This window comes from Botryllus schlosseri, chromosome 10 (genome assembly GCF_051294905.1).
Source record: "Botryllus schlosseri isolate E-star chromosome 10, Bs_hap1, whole genome shotgun sequence".
NCBI classification, from domain to species: Eukaryota; Metazoa; Chordata; class Ascidiacea; order Stolidobranchia; family Styelidae; genus Botryllus; species Botryllus schlosseri.
The window spans coordinates 27,417,044-27,434,425 of record NC_137245.1 but is presented as its reverse complement, the minus strand read 5'-3'; the positions used below and the strand labels follow the sequence as shown (position 1 = coordinate 27,434,425).

General features: G+C 41.0%; 1 protein-coding gene across 1 annotated transcript in view; it reads left to right on the top strand.

The window, feature by feature from the left end:
- The first annotated feature begins 442 nt into the window (after positions 1-442).
- Positions 443-17,382, top strand: part of LOC145449235 (prestin-like) — a 19,692-nt gene continuing 2,752 nt past the window's right edge. Inside the window, exons 1-11 of the mRNA XM_080327706.1 lie at positions 443-984; positions 2,511-2,713; positions 4,446-4,553; positions 5,097-5,261; positions 12,240-12,352; positions 13,338-13,460; positions 14,221-14,368; positions 14,425-14,538; positions 14,829-15,002; positions 16,149-16,325; positions 16,993-17,101. Of these exons, the coding sequence (XP_080183832.1) occupies positions 708-984; positions 2,511-2,713; positions 4,446-4,553; positions 5,097-5,261; positions 12,240-12,352; positions 13,338-13,460; positions 14,221-14,368; positions 14,425-14,538; positions 14,829-15,002; positions 16,149-16,325; positions 16,993-17,101 (1,711 nt within the window). The 5' untranslated portion in view covers positions 443-707. The remainder of the gene's footprint in view (positions 985-2,510; positions 2,714-4,445; positions 4,554-5,096; positions 5,262-12,239; positions 12,353-13,337; positions 13,461-14,220; positions 14,369-14,424; positions 14,539-14,828; positions 15,003-16,148; positions 16,326-16,992; positions 17,102-17,382) is intronic.

Here is a 17,382-nt window from a genome sequence, read left to right as displayed (position 1 = left end):
AAAATCAAAAAGCTAGGCCGAGAACTTTTTTGTACAATTCTGTTCTACAAGGCGGACGCGATTGCACCGAAGTAAAAGCGCCTATAAGGCTGGCGCGGCCTTGTATGAGTTCATTGTCGATTGTTAATGGATGGATCGACTTAATCAGACAAAATCACTCATATTATGTTATTAAAACGAAGTACTTTTTATTGTGTCATAACCTAGCGATAAGAATTGCGTCCCTGTGTCCGATTTAAGCGGAAAATTATTCGAAATAATCGGGTTTACGAGCAATTTTACATATGTTCCGTACCCGAGCATTTTGACCGAATAAAGCGATTGTTTGGTGTCCGGTTGAAGCGGGCTATATATGCATTTATACTAGCGCGACTATATTTACGAATTTTGAAACCGCACAAGACTATGTATATAACCTTGTGTCACATAAATAGCATGCCTATTTCGACGCAGCGTCAATACATACTACATACGAACGTTCAGTAATAGAGAGTGCTGCGGTCATAAATTGCGCTGTTGGAACTCCAAATCTGATTAATTCGTGGAAAACCGTGTGCCAGGCTACGTAAGCGTTTCAACCTCGTCATGGTGAGCCCAAGAAATTATGCGCGTATATATGCACGCCATGCGCCTTGTAATAGCGATACCTTTACTATGTCAGCAGTTTGCGAATGAACTAATTCTAATCTCATTCGAACAACGAAACCATGCAAGAAAGCGACCATAGATACAAAGTCGACCGGCCCACTCAATCAGACCAAGAGATACAAGAAAAGCTTGGGCTTGAAGATGATGGCGAAAGCACGTTGCTTCTTGGCGTCAGGCGGAAGATCGCTAACGCGTGTTCCTGTTCTAAGTCTTCTTGTATGAAATGGGTGACTGGTGTGTTTCCAATACTATCGTGGATGCGAGCTTACGAAAAATCTTGGATTGCTGGAGACCTGGTTGCCGGATTGACTGTCGGAGTGGTTCACATCCCACAAAGTGAGTGGAGATGTGAGAGACTGTTGAGTATCAGTATATTAATAATGCCATCATTTCAAAACACCACAACACTGCGATACCTTGAAAAGATAGGAAGGCGTAGAAACGACTGGGAATAGTCTCAATAATTAGAGACCCACCTGGACCTAGGCGATGTAAAAGGCATGTACAATGGGTGGAAAGAAATAAGGCATAACATAAAACGACTATAGTGATGAAAATGAATGACGCATGTGTCGATAGGCGAGGTTGATATGCCAGATCGAGACCCGGTAATCTTTGGGGCTGGATTCGTAATTATGGAAATCTGGATATCGTCGTTGGGACTATTATTACTATAGAACAGGGAAAATCGAATACTTAAGTGATTCGGTCGAGAATCGACTAATATTAGGCTTCGAGTATATCACTCATAACGTTATAAAAGTGGTGATGATGTGGAAAGTTGAAACATAGACTACCCTTTATGTGACCGAAAAGATCATAATGGCAGTTCTATACCACGTAAAATAATTCGGAATTGTTTCGACCATTTCTGTTTCGTTTGCCCTTAGTGACAACGCTGTGAATTGATCGCGACTTCACAGACATGGCATTCCCGCTAACGTAGGTAGCTTTGAATACGTGTTTTGGATGTTGTGAGTTGTGATGCGACCTATCGAGGTTTCTAGGGTACCAGCGTGGGTTAACTTAACAAAGTGCCATAACATAATCATTAGTGGATAGGACTTGTAATTTTAGTACTCGGAAGACATCGTCTGTACTGCAATTAATATTCGATTCGGATTTGAGTACTCGAATCATTGTGTCAAGTCCTAATAACAAATCTATGGTCCTCGGATGACACTCCGAATGTTTCCAATTAGTAAAATTCAATAACCTCCTCCCAATTTTATAGCCAGGTATGCTATGCAGTCTTTCTTTATAAGATGTGTAGTCATTAGAGCACGACCGATTATTATTTATTATAAGTTCGCCGATAATATCGACTCGATATCAAACTTTGAAAGTAATATCGGTATCGGCCGTTAGAGTCATAAAAATATTGTTAATTTTCCTCGTGTAACAGCTTGTGATAGTATGGAACATATACTTCTTGTAGGTTACAGGCAGAGTTGGCACTTCGGTAGAACTAACGTGGTAAATTTCTACTGAAGTAGAAGTAAAGATTGTCAAGTTGGTCTGAACGTAAATATTTTAGGTTGTTTCGCCTAAAAAACTGAAAACTATTAAGTAGAAGTGCATTGTACAATCATAACCAGTTGACTAACTTGAGTATTTAGTGTCAGTAAGCAATACTCACTTGAGTATTCAGAAAGAGTATAAGTACTTCGTTACTGAACCCTCTGTTTACAGGTGTTCAGATGCATCTATTCTAGTTTATTTCACATCGAAGCAAAGTCTAATAATACAACTGCATCGTCCTTATTTTGTCATATTCTCAGTGCGGCCTGGTAATGGTTATAGCTCTTTGCAATCGAACATAAACGGTAAAAGTCAAGTTTTAAATTTTCCCATTTCTACAGGTCTTGCATTTTCTATTCTCGCCGGCCTGGCCCCGGTATTCGGACTCTACACTTCGTTTTATCCCGTTCTGCTCTACACGTTGATGGGTACATCCCGACACATCTCGGTGGGGACGTTTGCGGTCACGAGTCTTATGACGCAATCAGTCGTGTTTCGTCATTACCCGCCTGATCTGGACCAGGTGGCGACCAACGCCACAGTGGTAGGCAAAGTTTTTATTGGGTACAAATACTTACTAACCAAAAATACGCTAAGACCCGGCGGCTATACATTTGCAACGCTTGCACGTTCTCTGACTTCATTTTTAGAGATGCAAATACATTGCAATATAATGCAAAATGCAAAATAAATGGCGCGAATAATGATTATGCACTAATTTGCTTGTGCGAATGCAAAGTAATATGGCCCAAATACTGATTGTGATACCAGTAAATTGCTTGTGCGAATTTAATCTGTAATATTTTTACCACTAACTTGTGTTTAGTTTCAACTTAACAGGCGTTAACCGCTAATATAACCAACTACTGGTAAAATTTGGGTAAATGTACAAATCTTTTTAGTACTACATTGAGCTTAAGCCATCTGTTCACCTTTATTATTCGAATTTGTTATGTCATATATCTGATATATGGTGAATTGGTGATACGTCTGTTGATATCCAACGTTCTTTCGAATTCTCTACTAGCTGCTGAAGATTATCCCTGACAAGTGTCAGCAGAAAAGATTCGAGTTTATATCAATGCGAATGTATTATTCAATTGCATATTTTCAATTCAATTCAATTTATTGCTAAAAATTTCATCATTTCAATACACCACAAGCCTGCGATACAATGAAAGATAGGAAGGTGTTGAAACGACTTGCAGTAGTCTTCGAAATCTGACACCCACCTGGCCTAGGCCATGTAAAAAAGGAGGCAGGCACACTGCATTCATGAATGAAAAGCTGCTTGGAGGCACGGGACTTCAATATACAATTGAATAGTATGTTCATATTGAAATGAACCCGAATATTTTCGGCTGACACTAGTTACTGGTAATTGTCAGCAACTAGTAGAGAATGGAAAAGAACATCGAATGGCCTATTCGAAATTTCATGCCGGTGACGTCATATTTTGTGATGCGATTGTTGATATACAATGTTCTTTTCCTTTCTCTACTAGTTGCTGACGATTACCCCTGACGAGTGTCAGCCGAAAATATCCGGGTTCATTTCAATATGACCATACTATTCAACTGATTGAAAAGTAGAAGATGATAATATAAAAGGACGGGTGACAAAAATGGTATGGGTATGGCTAGGCGAGATCGATATGTCAGATCGTGGTCCGGCAAACTAGAGAGCTAACTAGTATTCATTCATTCATTCATTCATTCATTCATTCATTCATTCATTCATTCATTCATTCATTCATTCATTCATTCATTCATTCATTCATTCATTCATTCATTCATTCATTCATTCATTCATTCATTCATTCATTCATTCATTCATTCATTCATTCATTCATTCATTCATTCAAATATTTAATGAGCGAGCCCACGAAATGGGGACATGCGGTCTACGTCATTATAGAGAGTAATAGCCTAGTTATCAGAGTGAAGAAATAGCATCGCAACGAGGACGAGAGAGCGCTCAGTGACACGCAAGACATACATTCCGTTTCTGGTGGTTTTCTTTAACATACACCAGGCTGGTAAGGTCACAAGAAACGGAATGAAAGAAGTCAAAATCGGTCGGTACATTCCAGATGACAACAGAGGCCCTTGACATGTTCTCGTTGATCGAAGGCTATCAGATGCAACCTCTAAACATTTTATTGCTCAAATAGGCGAGGAATTGGGCTATGCTCAGATTGCTCACATCATCGAGAGTTAAGCCCAGTCTATGAAATATGGAGTACATCGACCAAAATCTGTTCTATATCCTTTCAGAATGGTACGACGCCATCACCGCTCGGAGCACTTGGTTCACTAACAGAGCTGGACTTGAAGCGAGCAGGAGTTGCTGCAGCTTTGACTTTTATAATGGGATTATTTCAGGTATGTTCATGGTCATGAGAGGGAGGTTGACGAGATTCGAGGCGACTCGTATCTGGTTTATATTCTATTACAAGAGCAACGGATACAGCGATCACAGCGCATATATAGTCTTGCACCTTGCCACAAACATATTTACTAGCTCTTACATTAAACGATTGCAGCCAGTGGTTGTTCACTGGGGTTCGCACAACAGAAGTCACAGGGATTTGCAGTAAATATTCTTATAATCTTTGGGTTTTGTGTTAAAATCATGTTTCAATGATTTTTTTCCTTTTACATTGTTGTTGATACGCAGTTTATTGTTTGCACCCAGTATTCAATAGTTATGTATTAGATGTGTAATGGGGTTTATTTCTGTTTCTGTGACGTGGTGAAAATTTGGGGTTCGCCAAAAACTTGCAGATTAGCGTAAGGTTTCGCCACCGATATAGTCACTACAGTTTGCATTGGGAAGTTATTTGGATTGTTTAGACCTGATGTTTTAATCAAGTCAAATCGACTGAAACATCCTCGATAATATTCTAATGATCTAATCATTTCCAGTCGTTATTCGGACTTCTTCGTTTCGGCTTCATTACTTCGTACCTTTCCGAGCCTGTGATTCAGGGATTTACGACCGGGGCCGCTTTCCAAGTTATTGTGTCACAAACCCCGCCTGCATTGGGCATCGTCATACAGCGATTCAGCGGACCGTTGGCCTTCTTTTTGGTGAGTTATCGCAGATTTAGTTGTAATGACTTGTCAGATTTAGTCATGACCAGAGAATCTAATTTTTGGTGAATCGACTTGACTCGAGTAGTTTTGTTTAAAAACCAGAAAACTGTGAGCCAGAAGTAGACTAAATTCATAACCACTTGAGGCAAATTGGAAGTAGAAGTATTACTTCACTGGCCACATTTTGCATTATTTAATAGCGTTTTTTAGTTGTGCTTGCACAGAAAGTAGGACATCTGGGCGTCCTCGGGAGGACATTCTCGATTTCCTGCAATAGAAATCCTTCTAAAGGAGGACGCACGGTAACCCTAGTCAAGCTTGATACGAATGAATAGGCGCCGACTTTTATTTTTGCATGGGGTGGCGGCCAGCGCGTAGTCAGGGGGTGTCGAAACCCCATCCTTGTGAAACGCAAAACCCCTTCCTTTTGAAATGACCATTCTGACGCTAATATTCGGTTGCAATTCAACAAGCCGTGTTATCAGTGTTACGCGGGGACAATTAGCGAGATTATTCTGTGCACTCATATCGCATCACACAGTGTAACGCGACGCGATCTCCCGCTGAGATGATTGCGAAAGTAGGTCATTGATTGTCGCGCACTCGGCATTCGTCGCTGGAGGACTGAGCAGTAACACGGCGCGACAATTCTGGAACACGAAAGACAGGCAAGAATGATGATTACAAACGCGCGCGGCCAATCAGTAATTATGCCTTACCGCCAACGCAATGGGTTTTTACTTAGTATCAAGTAGCTCACATCGCGACAATTGGTTGCTGATTAAAACATCGATTTTGACTACATTGCTGCATTTCCCGATTGACGTTCGAAAAGCATAATTGGATTAATATTATGGGCACTGGAATAAATTCCAACTAGCAGGCACACACAATAAAACACTGTTCAACTTGGCGCTACGAGAATATTTATCACAAAAATGGTTCACAAAATATTTTAAACGCGGCTTGCGGCCCTCAACGATACAAATAATGCACTTTAATTTGTAGAAGGTGAACGTATATATTTGGTCGTCAAATCGCGATAGAAGATGGTGTTTCTCAGAGCGCGCGATGAAATCTACGGTTGCGATGAGGTCGAAATTTTGTACATCTAATAAGGATCGTCAGTTTGCTGAAATCAGCATCAGTACGCTGTGCGAAATACATAGTAGTGACCAATTTTATCGGACTGTACAATCGGCCGGGAAGGTTGCGCTGATAACGAAATTGCAGACATGCCGCAAACCTTCAATAATTACAATTACAGGGTGCGCTAGTCATACCTAAATACCCAGATTCGGCAATGACAACGAGCACAATTTGTTCAGACGCGGACATAAGTTTTAATCCAAAAGATACATAAACACTAACAATAGTACACTCAGAGATTGTTACTGTTTGGCGAAAGTGATTCTGCAGACGGTAGTAGGCCTGCATGCGGGGGCGCTAAATCATACCACCGCCGATAGTAGGGGAGACCGGGGACAATTGTAACACTTTTTGGATTTTCCAACATTACGTGTTGTTCTCGTGGAAATTTCATTTCCAAAGTTTTATATAAGGAAGCCATCAACTCGATAGTTTATATAGAAACTAAAATGGAACTCAATCAACACTCAATCATGGAGATTTCGGGTCGCGAAAATCGCCGCTCAAATGTTACAATCGCCCCGTACCCAGGGGCAATTGTACCACCCATGCGGGGCAATTATAACATTTTTATTTATAAGTGAAAACGAACAAAATGAACAACGAAAACGGGACCACAACTTGTATTATTGCATCAAGCTAAAGATATAGAAGTTTGAACGCTTCCCGGCTACGCCCCATAGCATTTTGGCATTTAAATACAATATCACCCTTCGTGCCTTCTTCATGAGCTCAAAGTGTACAAGAACCACATTCATTCCATCATCTCCCTACACATATTAGCCATCTTCTACCAAGGTGCTGTTGTTCAGCGTGCACAATGGGTTGGGCAGTGGGTCACGTGCGAAGGTGCGAAACTGACCTGGCTAAAATATTTTGGTTGAATGCGCCGGTGTTAGTGTATAGCAAAACGAGGACACAACATTTTGTAGAGTCAAAGCTAATGGCATTCTCCTGTTCTGTACGAAATTAAAATAAATTGTTCACAACAAATGACAAAATGGGCAAGTTCTTATAAGTGACCATTGAAGGTCGCGACACCAAAAGTCGATTGACATGAGAAAGGATGCTAGAATCACGGAAATAACCGAACCGTAAGATTCACATCACCACTGCTGTATGGCCATTCCGACAGATAATCATGTTAGAATTGGTATGACAAGGTATTATCTGTTCTGGTATTGAACTTCAGGCTGTTTCAAGATTCATCTGCAGTAGATAAATGGTTATACCAACATATGAACAAAGATATTCAGCATTGAAAAGATGTTGTAACGGGGCAAAAGTAACAGAGTGTTACGTTTGCCCCTGACACGCTCAACCGTGATTAGTGTCTCAGCATGGTACCTTTCCGGCGATGCAAGTCCTAGTTTTTCTATCATCAAGGTAGACTGTGGTAACATTGTTCCAGCTACATATATTACGTTGTAGCCACTTGAGGTATTATTCGTCTGAACAAATTATTCCAGATCAGAAAATATTTACTCAAGTGTCCAAAATTTCGTTTTTTTCAAATTATTTCGAAGTGTCGCATCGTATCTCAACGTAACTTCAGATATGTTAGGAGAGATAACTACCACATGCGCACACAAAATATCAAGGCGATTTATCCACCCTACTAGCGGTGAGGTCGATTGTTACATTTGCCCCTAGTTACATTTGTCCCCGGTCTCCCCTACCAATGAGGCATCGATGACCCATTTCGCATACAAATGATTCTCGCTAATTTTCAGTACGCAGCATCGATAATACGAATTAGTGAATTGGCATTTCAAAAGGACTGGATTTCTAGTTTTAAATGAGAAACTCACTGGCTACGCACCTAGGGTTTTAATACCGACAACGCGCTGGTTATTCAGCCCGGAACCTACGGCAGACGCAAGTCCCGATCAGCCAGTCGAATTTGATCGTGAAATGGTGCGATTTTAATTATCTAGGTGTTATTGCTGCAAGAGCATTGTGGCTGCACAATGCACATGCCGCAACCTTATCAATGGAAATACAAATCCCGACGGTTTGAAATTCGATCCGTGACATAGTTGTGCCCGATAGAGTCCGTCCAGCAATGAAGTTTATTGGAACTAAAAAGGTTCCCGCTCAAAATAATCGAATAAATTCATAATTTTCGCCACCGAGAATCTCTTGTTGCATCAATATTTGACAACATAATTCAACGCCGTGCACAATGCACAGTGTTAATAACAGATCAAACACTGATAAGTGTCTTCGAGGGAAGATGAGTGTGTAAAGCAGACAAGAATTAGTAGCCTAGAGATGATAGCAAACGAGAAAGCGCGCATCTAATCAGTAATTCCTCAACTTGCGTATGGCACGATGGAGTTCCGAGTCTGACATCGCGACAATTCTTTGCAATTGAATATGCGCAGTGCGCACTTAGCGCAGGAATGACTTTCAATTCGCAGGCATACACAAACACATGACTGGGTGGCTTATTGTGAAGGTAACCGTTGTAGCCCGTATGCCTTGATTTCATTGATGGAAAGCACAAAAACAAGCAGAAAAATATTGCAAAGGCGCTTATGCAAGTGGCAAACGAATTTCTAGTTTCAGAGGGGATGTACCATCATTGAATACAAATATAAAGCTTGACATTGACACTACTTCGTCTGATCTTATTAGGCAGTTGTCTAGGTATATAATTGAAGTCTTGAATGCTTTAAGGGCTTGATGAATCTGTCATTTATGCTTGGCACTTGTCAGATTATTGCAGAATAATGAATCATACCCGTAAGTGCTGTCAAAGTAGTCAATGATGCCGCGAAAAGAGGTCTAAAGATAAGCACAGACTTTGCTGCAAAAAGACAGTTTGCTTGCATTGCTTAGCATGTCCTTAATGAATCTTAGATCATTACCGGCTGCATCACTGCTAATCAGGGATATCTAGACTAGATATCCCTGATTGTACGTTGGTGATTTAATAATAGAATGAGACATCTGGTCGTTGAATGTTTTAGTGTTAAAACTAGATAGCCTACCGATAGCTTTAGTGCAACAATAGCCTATTGCAGGCATGGCAGAGGGGAAACAGCGAATGATTGTGAACTTATAGAAGTAAGTATAGATACCAGAAATAGCCTACATATCTGATGTGCTTGAGATTACACCAATAGTGGTCCTGTTTTCTGAGCGCAGGTAAAAGGCATATTAGACATCGCCGAACTGGTGCGACATACCGTGTGATATGGATTCTGGACACAATCATGTATGCTCAGAAGATATGTGGGCCAACCAGGTAGCTTACATTGGATTTCGGAAGAAGAGTGTAACTACCACACCGCTTCAATACTAGGGATGGTGTGAACCTCTGAAAGGTTCAGGTTCGTGTGAACGCGAACCTTTTTGAAAGGTTCTGTGTGAACACGAACGTGAACCTCATGACGTCACGTGACGTCATATTGCTAATTCCAACCCTATCTTTCAATGAAGTGATAGCCTACTAATGTACACGATACCTAGTGACGACTCGGGCCACATAATGCCACAATGCCGAAGTACATATTGGTGTTTTAAACGTCGCTGAGGGCGGAGATAATTAAGTGTGCTGATCCGGGAGAATGCTAATCGTGTGATTAAATACTGCTAATCGCGACGCATGAAGGTGATGGTTAGTCGCGGTGTCCCGAGTTTTCAATCAAGTGGCGTTATCTGTTGCATCATAATGCGAAAATGCGTTATATATTGGCTGCCAGTTGGTGAATAAAACTAGAGATCCCACAATCTCCATAATGAAACAGCAGCCTGCCGACGACGATACTGCCACTGTAATAGGTAGAATTATCATCATCGCGATATGAAAGTCGTGTCCAATTCGTACGGTACAGCTAAGAAACGGATATCGCTTTGCAATGGCGGGTAGTCCTACATAATTCGGTGATTGTTGTTTAGTGAAGCCATAACCTAGGAGACAATCGGCACGGTAATTATCGGGAATAATTAGACGTAGGAATGGTACGCAGTTTCTATACATAACTAGAAATCTATAGTTGTTCCAGTTTGTTAAATCATGAGATTAACACTAACTTTATGCACCGCGATCAATCGGTTTCCTTAATCTTGGGTTGATAAATCCTGACGAACGCGCTAATCGACTTTATTGCTAATCCAACTTTATTATCTTCGCCCTAAATGTATCAACTGAGGCAATTAAAGGATATAATACTCCCATAAAATCAATATTTTCCGTCGCTTTGCCAACAATTTCGACGAGGACTTACCAGGGAACATAAACTTACGCCTTAACGGTCGAGACCAGACCGGACAATGCATTCGGCGTCTGAGTATCGCTACATTGATATTGAGCTGAGTGTAAAATAGGTTTCTATACTTGCTACAAATATTACCCCATTAAGAAGTTATACAATATACAGCAGTGGCCAACACTTCAATCGCACGGATTTGGTTTTAATGATGCAGTAAAGATACGAAGTCAAGATTGACCCCGTACGCCTGCTAGATTTTTTTCATCAGAAAACGATATCAATTTCATTGATTGGTTGAATAAGCATCATTCGCTGACTACGTATTTTGCTCGTGATGATTTTGATTGCGGGTCAAACTCACAACAGAGAGTCACAAACGGAAACCTGGATATTTCGAGCAAACTTTTGTAACAAAGCAAGTAAAACATTTGAGATGGTCAAGGTGCATGCTCGTTTAGTGTTGATTTTTAATGCTGCCAGCGCCATGCATGGAGTGGCCCGCAGTTGAAATGCAATAAATATGAACCAAAGATGTTGTAATGAAGTGAAAATTGTAATATATGAAAAAGGTTCACAGTGTAGAACCTACCAAGGTTCTGTTGTGAACGCGAACCTCTAAATTTCCGAGGTTCACACACAGAACGCGAACGTGAACCTCGCGTTCACACCATCCCTATTCAATACATCCTTTTTGTGTCCATGTCTGGTTTGATTCAAGCATTAGCAGCAGGGATATCTAGACTAGTCTAGATATCCCTGGTACAATGCGCTTACAGAATCATTGCCGTTAGCGAACTTCTCGAACTAGTATTAGCACATAATCAGCAAGCCGCCGTGGTCGTGACCATTCAAGCATTGCTGATTAACCAATCAAGAGACGTGATTTCGTAACTACTAGTCTTCTCGCCGTTCTATGGTCGCTAACACGCCCACTTTACGGCAGCTACTTTCAAACGTATTTAGACAAATGTTAACGACTTTCCCGTGAGCTTATTGAAGGTTCATTGATGTTTTTTTATCAATAATCTACAGATTGAGGCATGGATACGCATCTTTTTTGAGATTTTCCAAATTATGGACAACCCTAACGAGCACGCCTGTCGAAATCGACGTCGTAAAGGAGGTCGTGTCGATTGTATGATTACTAATCACGGATTACAATTTATTTGGCCGTTAAGCACTAGTTTAAGCTGCGCATACAATTAGTCGCGCGCGTATCGGTTAATAGTAAATAGTTGGCATTTACGCGATAATCACAGACTCGCTAATTCACAGCACAGACGGAGGGCGTTTAAGCATTTTGTATGGGGTGGCCGCCACCCCATAACCATGTCATTGGGTGGCTGCGCCACCCCGCCACCCCGTAACTCGGCGCCTATGCCCAATGAGTATATTATAAATGGGAAGGATGCGTTTCACCTAAGTATAGTTGCGAAATATGACTGATACTCATGGCTTACTGAACAGTAATAAACAGTATGACTTGGACTCGAACTTGACTAGGTGGTGAATTGAAAATGACTCGACTTGAAACTATAAAAGTAAGATTGACTTGTGACTTGGTTACAATTTTGCACGAATTTAATGATATACTTTCTTTCAGTCTTGGATAGATATCTTTCGAAATCTGCCCAACGTTCACGTGGCGACGCTTGTTATTTCAATCATCTGCATTCTGCTTTTGACCGTCGGGAGAGAAGTCAATATCCGATACAAGTATGTGATGTTCATCGACCCAACTACACTCTTAGCGATGGGGTGTGTATTCACACCGGAAAGGTGTTACGAGAAAACAGCCTACGGTTCGCGGGGTGTCGATCGAATATTTCCCCCCACTGGTTAGCGACTGAACAGCATTTCCTAATTTGTGTGTGTTCAATGTAGCTTTGCCAATCATCATAATCAATCGGTGTTTTTCTGTCTCTGTATGTATATTCAATCACTAGCTTAGTTCTTGCCGTCAGTTATACAGTGCTATATGGTACAGTATTTGTTGAATGCACTGGTATCAGAAATACTGTACATTGCAATAAACCAGAAGATATAACTGATGTGCGTTTTATATGCGATCTGTGCCAATTACTGCAGTATAGCTAAGCTGCAACTCATTTATTGCACAACAGTATCGTATTCTGAATGCATTGTGTGCCTTTACGCACGACCACAATTTTCAACAATTGCTTTCCGCTTTAATTTGGCCAAAAGTAAGCCGAACCAAACTGCCGAATTAAGTGGAGTCGGCTGTACTCTAAGGAAGAGACAGCTGTGATTGATTCGTGGTATAAAATGGGGTTGTTATAAATCTACGCGCCTATACGCGAGTACGTTCCTATGAACTCCATTTTGTGCTTGTCCTAATTTGTCAAGCATCATTGTATTTGCATATTGCATTTAATAATTTTGAGGCAGGTTCTGTTTCGTGCAAAACATTTTTGGTATCAATACACACTCCTGCACGTATGAAGCGTATAATAATCAGTTACGCTCAGACATCGGTACTCCCGTGCTAGGCGTTTCTAAATATATTTAAAATGAACTTGCAGTAGAGATAGGTTGCAGTGACAACACAAATAGAACTGGCTATTGATGAAGGGGCGGCGCTCCAAAAGCTCGTGTAACTATAATAAAGTAATATTCATTAGCAAGTGGACGTTAAATAGAGTCTGAGAGCTACCAAGGTCTTACGTTTCTATATTTACAGAGACAGATTGAAGTTCCCTATCCCGACTGAGGTCATCATCGTGATCGTGGCGATCTTGGCGTCGCATTTCGGAAACTTCAAGGATCGTTTCGCTGTTAACGTAGTCGATGATGTGCCCACCGGGTAAAAATAATAACACATAACTGGATTTTGACCGAACGGGACTTTCTATAATGAACAGAACTACATCCAGAGGTCCTCAGACTAATCAGTGTTGCTGATCAAGCAGAAGTAGAACTAACGCAGTACATTTCTACTCAATTACAAGTAGATAGCCTTGCTTCAAGTGGATGTACAAATTGAAAGGCTGAAGAACACTAAAGTAAGTAGTTTCAGAGATTAACTTTATATTAGGGGAGTAGCTATTCGGAGTCGATCTGAGATGGCTATTTTCGAAATTGCAAGTTGTATAATCGCGACTAACCCAAAACGACTGATGGCACTACAAATCGATAGAATATTCCAAAATATATACAGGCACCGAGATGCAGGGGATATTTAACGATGTTTAGCATTTTTTGACAACTTGACTCATAAAAGCGATGCAAACTTCCCAAAATTACTCCGAAAACGTGGAAGTACTTCGTTACCGACTAGATCTGACTATATATCCTAGTTAATCCGTGATTCGGGGTCTATTTCATGTGGTTCTTATGACAATTTAGGTCATAAATGCGATACAATCTTGTGACAAAACAGCTTTCAACTTCCAATTATATAAAGTAAGTTAAACTAGAAGTGGAAGTAGACTAAAACGATAACCACTTGAGTTGGCAGTGGAAGAACTTCGTAGTGGAAATACTTAGTTGCTGACCATATCCTAGCTAGTCCATAATTGAAGATCCCATTCCTATTGGCTTGATGGTTAAAATCTGTCCGACAGGTTCCCGGCGCCGCAACTACCAGACTTCTCCATATTGGGGAGCATAATCGGTGACGGATTCGCGATAGCAGTAGTAGGATTTGCGATCAGCGTTTCTCTGTCAAAACTCTACGCCATACGACACGGTTACACAGTGGACCCTAATCAGGTTAGTATATTTCGTAGTACTCGAGTGTCTTTCATACCAACTGGTCCTAACTTTAGGAGCTGGTTGCGTATGGGGCAGCAAATTTGCTTCCTTCGTTTTTCCTCTGCTTTCCAAGCGCGGCAGCCTTGGCGAGATGCGAAATCCAGGACAACACGGGTGGCCGGACTCAGGTGAGCATCTCTTGCAATAATGATTTGTATAACATCTCCTGGTCAGCAAGTCTCTAATCATTACGGGACACCTGGTCAGTTATGGGAATCGCGTATCTGTGAAGGCGTGATCAACCAACAGCATTGCCCTGCCCCAAAGTGGTCGACAAAATATCAAATAATCTCTCAAATGACGAGGAACTGGGGTTATTTTCATTGTGGTCGCATAAAATATTCATATTCTATTTTTTCAAGCCCTAACACGTGAATCTCCGTACTATGATCACTTATCCATACGTTTGGCCACGCAGGTTGTCGGCATCCTCTCAGTATTCATCGTGCTTATCGTCATCCTTGTGCTGGGTCCAATATTCGAACCTCTCCCTCGTTCTGTTCTGGCTAGTATCATCATTGTCGGTCTGTTCGGCATCGTCGGACAATTGGCGAACCTCAAGACAATGTTCAATACCTCAAAACTTGACTTCGTGAGTGACTTACGAATGTGTTTCGAATGCTGTTTTACGTGCACCAATATACACTGGGGAAGTGCGTATAGCCTACCTCAGTTGTCCCAACGCGAAATCCATGCTAAATGTACGTGCGTGCGTATATGAAAGCGGAACGTATGCCGGCTTATATATATCACATGTGTATGTTCGTCAACACGAAGAGGCTCCTTATATTATTGGTATTTGCGCATGTAATTAACCCTTCTTAACTGATTTGACCTTGGTTAATATGAAGAAGAAAAAAATCGTTAAAGTACTCCCTTTTGCTCAAGCCCCTCCTTTTTCGGCTGGCTACGCACTTGACTGCAACTATGTTGTTCTGAACCAGTGTGTTGTATATATGTGCCTTGTGCACACGAAATACGAGAAATACAAGTAATTTCCGCTGGTCAGCCCTCAAGATTGCCGAACCATGATCCGACTTATCAACCTCGCCTATCGAGTATCGACACATGCGTCATTCATTATCATCACTAGTCGTTTTATGTTATCCATTATTTCTTTCCATCCAGTTGCATCGCCTAGACCAGGGGTGGGCAAACTTTTCAGCTCGCGGGCCGCGAATAAAATCTGAATCCCTTCGCGGGCCGCATTACAGTATAATCGGAATAACAAGCCACGACGCAAGCTTTTATTTGATTATATAGTAACCATATAGCAACCTAAGACATGGAGACAATACACAAACAATTTAAACATTGATTTGATGAACGCATAGGCCTACGTCGGAAACTTTAACGATATTTTATAAGCTGGCCACTCTCAATTAATTCATCAAAATTAGGGACAAAGTAGGTTGAGCAAATTCTTAAGGATAGAAATTTGAAGATGGCAGCAGCAGCAGATCGGCTAAAAGATATATATGCTTATTCTGCGTTTGGTTTGCTTCGGAACGCACAATGCTGACAACGTCATAACCAGCATATCACCTTAAAACGCGTTTCAGTAAAAGGCTTACCGTGGTAAACTTGGCTCTTCATGTACTTTTTTGATAACGACATGCACGACATAATTTACTGTTGTGTCAAAGATTTGATTAATTCGGTTGATTTATTTTGCATCTCTTAAATTTGATAAATTATGAATTATCATACCTCTTCAACCTGGAATTCATTTCTGCAGGCTGTATGGATCACCACCTGGCTTGCAGTTCTCCTTCTCGGCGTTGACTTGGGCTTGCTGGTCGGCACTGTCTTTGCGATCGCTACAGTCATCGCCAGAACTCAATTGCCCCGGTTTGAGATACTAGCGAACATCGAGAACACAGACATCTACAAAGCTAAGGGACGCTACCGAAATGTGAGTCGGACAAGTCAGGCGTGACTGGTAGCAATTGACGGACACGTTTTTCTCATTATTACGTAATCTGCGTGTTGTCAGCGAACGTGTAATCTATAATTTGTATGCGCTCAATATTTGAAAGAGCGGATATTTTCGTTACTCCAGAAATCGACCATCACAACTGCAATTGATGTGCCCATCCATTGGTTCTTCAATAACTTGACGAACCCTTTGCCTAATATGCAGGCCTGGTCGACCCCAAAATTTTCGACTGCTACATTTCACATCAAATACACATTGCGATTGAATGTTCAATGAACAATTTGTTCATGCAATTTGTTCGTGAACTGTGCATAGCAACAGTGCTAAAACACCAGAACCATTAAAACATGGTTTCCGCGCCAAACGTAAAGATTTTAGGAATATTTACTGCTGATCATGTACTCCTGCTGTACGAGTTGGGAGTGAATCTAGACCTCCAGCGAAACCCTAGGATTCGCCCCTATAAATAACCACTGCACTAATCGAGACTTAGTTGTTCGAATGAAATTCCATATTCTCACCATAAAACGTTAGGCCTACTTCAATACTCTGTCCAGTGTCCATGCGTGATTTCATTTAATGATTGCATATTTACATGAGGTTGATAGCAAACTTGATTTATAATGTAGGTTTGATTTCACAGCAAACAGATTCATCCGGAACAGTAATAGTGAAAATGCACGCGTCCTTGTATTACGCGAACAAAGACTTTTTCAAACGCAAGCTACTGAGCGCCGTGGGATTCGATCCAAGTAAGACCGCTTTTCTCAAACCCCGGAATGTTCGAATATGTATTACTTTTTATGTCATTTCTATAGTTATATTAGTTTTAAATAGCCTCGACCCTCGAGTACGCGAAATTCATTTAGTCATGATATAGAATTGCTTCACATTATTGTTCATCGTTCAACGTTCATTCATTGATTTTAAGTAAGTAGGCCTACATTTAGTGATAAGAAAGTTCATATATTTGCGCCATTCTTTAGTAATTGTTGTTTGTGGACATTGTGATGTTTATGGGCTTTGTCGGCTA